The 3,796-nt window shown below is 47.2% G+C and overlaps 1 protein-coding gene across 4 annotated transcripts in view; it reads right to left on the bottom strand.

Annotated features, from left to right (window-relative positions):
• Positions 1 to 866: 866 nt before the first annotated feature.
• Positions 867 to 3,796, bottom strand: part of Sgpp2 (sphingosine-1-phosphate phosphatase 2) — a 115,421-nt gene continuing 112,491 nt past the window's right edge. For 2 of the 4 annotated variants that reach the window (XM_031368882.1, XM_031368879.1), the window contains one exon: positions 867 to 1,561. In XM_031368882.1, coding sequence (XP_031224742.1) covers positions 1,010 to 1,561 — 552 coding nt within the window. In that variant the 3' untranslated portion in view covers positions 867 to 1,009. The remainder of the gene's footprint in view (positions 1,562 to 3,796) is intronic. The other 2 variants (XM_031368880.1, XM_031368881.1) reach the window with 1 other exon arrangement.

Raw genomic sequence — 3,796 nt, 5'->3', positions numbered from 1 at the left:
GGAAAAAAAATCTTAAAACTACCAAGAGGTAAGAAGAGGTAGGAAGACTGTGGGGGGGAGGGGTCCCTGATTCTGCCTCATGGGTGAATAATTGAAAACATTTATACATGGTAGCCGAGCAGTGATGAGGGAACGGCAATGTCAGGGCTACCTAATTCGGTCAGGCTTCCAGAGGACGAAGCTTATCCATTCTTGTGCTGATCCGGTGCCTTCTAGGTGTCTACGGCAGGTGCTGAAGGCTAAGCAGTAGCACGCAGGAGTCTCAGCGTGTCCTCACTTCCACCTGTGAGAAGCTGGCAGCCCGTCCTGTGTTGCTTACGCTAGCGCTAGCGTAGAAACTGAACCCCTGGAAGCTTCGGACTCTATGCAAGGAAGATCAGCGTCTGGCTTCACTAACCATGCCTGGAGGAGATGGGTTGGTAAATCTTTATTTTACCAAGCTCTTCCGGCGGCCTCATGGCTCTGCTACTGTCTTCAGTCTCCTCACAGGAAACTTTACTCTAGAATGGTCTCACCACCCACTGAGGCACGGTCCAGTCTGATCACAGTGCAAGAAGCTATTCTGTCCGAGGAGTTGCGACTTTCCATGGTGCCACCCTTACTCCCTGACCAAAACTCCAGTTTGGGGATTGAGACTCGGCATCAAGCAAGGTTGTAACTGAAACGAACTATCCTGCCTTCATATTACCTCAAGTCTACTGGCTCTCTGGAGCTTGGTGGGGCTTATAGCCATTCCAAGCCAGGCTACAATTCCTGTCCACCCAAGACCGTGTCCTAAATCCATGTAACAGAAAGGGGAGGGGTGGTCTTGCAGACCTCGGCTGTGGGTTGAGCCTGGTGTCCTTACGGATGAATCACACGGCTGGTGCCACAGCAGTAGTATCTATGTTACATCAACAAAACAAAACAATACAATGACTTAGGGTTTCCTTAAATGGGAGGCATTGAGATTACCTGAATTAATATTTCGCATCTTGAGTAAGCACACTGGTTCCCAACTGTCTTGTACTCAGAGCAGTCCCAGAAACCTGTGCAACATTGGCACAAAGGTTGTGGCACAGATGCCAACAGATGTGTAGGTGACAAACTTGTAAGGGACTTCAATCTCTAGCCTTCGCCTGGCCTCCTTGTTCCTTGTAACCACCTTGAACCATGAGAACAACACTTGCAGGGAGAGCTTTTGCACCAGCTGGCGAACCAAGAGGATCAACATGATTCCCACCATAAATTTGGCCAGACCTAAAACCAGCATGTCAGTGGTGAGGGGTGGGATGCTCTGAATCACAGGAAGAGACGGGGTGGGCTTGGACACGAGCTGGAAGAAGTGGTTGATCCAGAATCCCAGGGTCACTCCAGCCCCGGCAGCCACAATGGTGGTGGTGTCCGCCCTGGTCGGGCTGTAGTAGTCAGACACGGGGTAATTGTAGCACAAGAGGAAAGGTACAACTATGACACACACAGGGAAGAGGGGGCTGGCAGAGTCCAGGCAGTCGATGAGGGTCCAGGCAGGGTAGGTTAGAGCAATGAGGATTGCAGTGATCAGAACGCCACCCAGGACATCCTGCCGGGAGAGAAAAGAAAAATGGCTGCTTAGCAATGGGAATGAGATCTCTGCGAGGTTTTATAGTATGTATTCAAAGAAAGTATAGATCTGAGAATTTAAAGCAAAGATAGGAAATAATACACATAGTTGCCGTGCTACGGGTGTCATGTACTCTCTTCCAAGAGCATTTCTGTATTTTAAGTATGAATTCTGAATTTCTCCCTGAGTGAGTGGTTGATAGTTTTGTGGTCATTTAACCTTATTTGGTTATATTCCCTGAGGTCACAAGAATTGTCATAGTCTTCACAGAGGTGTCACTAACCTTTCTTTTTTAAAAAAAAAAAATAACTTATTTATTTATTTTGTGCATGTGAGTACACTGTTGCTTTCTTCAGACACACCAGAAGAAGGGATGGGATCCTGTTACAGGTGGTTGTGAGCCACCATGTGGTTGCTGGGAATTGAACTCAGGACCTCTGGAAGAGCAGTCAGTGCTCTTAACCAATGAGCCATCTCTCTAGCCTGGCTCTAAACTCTTTAGTGCATTTAAAAAAAAAAAAAAAAAAAAACCTGAATAGTAAACATTACCAGATGAATGACCCATTAAGTCCTTAACCCACTTGACTAGAAAGAATGCCACAGGAGAAATGTACATCCCTGTAAGTAAAGAAACTGGATAGTTCATAGGAGAAACACTATTACAATATACTGTTTAATACTGGTTTTTTTTTTTTTTTTTGGTTTGTTTCTCTGAGTAGCCCTGGCTGTCCTGGAACTCACTCTGTAGACCAGGCTGGCCTCGAACTCAGAAATCCGCCTGGCTCTGCTTCAAGTGCTGGGATTAAAGGCGTGCACCACCACTGTCCGGCTTAATACTGTTTTCTAATACTTAACATACTCCACTATTTACTCATAATAAGATGGAAGACTGAAATCATATGGGGGAGAGCTGTGACAGAAGGATGCTCCCAGCCATTTCAAAAGGCAAGGTGGGCCTGGGCCGTTTGGGGGTAATGACAGAGCAGAGCTTTCTGCTGACTACATTCAACCCCTCTGGCGACATATCCAGGTGGAGCCTGCTTTGAGTGCTTTAGTGGGAAGAGCCTCATCAGTGAGCACTGAAGCTGCCAGCGCTGTCCTATTAGTACCTGAGAGGAAAGAGAAATGCTTTCTCTATGACTAGTGAAGTAGGCACAGGGTCTACTCGTCACCAAGCACTCGGGTTTGTGTGCAGATACCAGGAGCACAGAGGTGCACGCAGAACTCAAAGGCTGTTCAACAATCCTCTTGTTTACCAAGAACCCACTCCCACAGCTCAGCTGGTAACCCAGGACACAGGATCACCCCAGTAGGTGACGTCTGCCCTGCTCGAGGTTCTCTGTGATTGAAATGGGGGTGAACATGTGTGTTTTCAATCAGACCCATCACAGATAGAGCTTGCTGTGTATCGGGAAAGCTCAGCAATGGGAAAGAACTATGTGAGGGAGAACATCTATCCTACAAAAAGGTACAAAGGGGACCTCCATCCTGAGGATGCCATTCATGCAGCTGTCTTCCCTGCCAAGAAGAGCAGGTGACAGAAGCTAACAGGAGCTGGCATCTGTGAGGGAGCCACCTTTTGAAGGCTCTGCCCACCTGGATTTAAAGATCCCCTGGCTAAGGAAGGGACTGGACAATCCCGATTTCAGATAATACCTTTTCTTGCATGGCTTTAGAAACACGTTGTTGAGCGGAGTTTTTACATGTTTATTTCTACACGGTTTAAAAGGATGATGTTTTTAAAATGACACAGAGCATAGCAAACCGTTAAATCCTCCAGTAAGAAATGAGGCAAGCTGCCGGATGGTATGTGTAAGATAGTGTTCTGACTGACAAAAAGCTTGGAACACAGGCAGGTACATATCTACGGAGCAGTGCACTTGAGCACACAGTGAGGAAGGGGACTTTTCACACTGGGATTCTGTATCACGTGTATGTGTTTATTTCCTTTGGAAATACGGGAAATTAAATTCAGTGTCTTCTCCAGATGGGATTTGCCCATTCATGGCCTCATGAGTGGGGACCTCTGTGCAGAGGGCTTGCTGATGACTGGAGTATATTGTCTATGTGTTTAAAGAACACTACTGTTAAGAATTGGGGAGAGCGGCCGGGCGGTGGTGGTGGTGAACGCTTTTAATCCCAGCAATTGGGAGACAGAGGCAGGCGGATTTCTGAGTTCGAGGCCAGCCTGGTCTACAGAGTGAGTTCCAGGAC

The sequence above is a fragment of the Mastomys coucha genome, unplaced genomic scaffold (assembly GCF_008632895.1).
Source record: "Mastomys coucha isolate ucsf_1 unplaced genomic scaffold, UCSF_Mcou_1 pScaffold14, whole genome shotgun sequence".
In the NCBI taxonomy this organism is placed as follows: Eukaryota; Metazoa; Chordata; class Mammalia; order Rodentia; family Muridae; genus Mastomys; species Mastomys coucha.
Note: the sequence above shows the minus strand (reverse complement) of the source record. Positions and strands in the feature narration are given on the sequence as shown.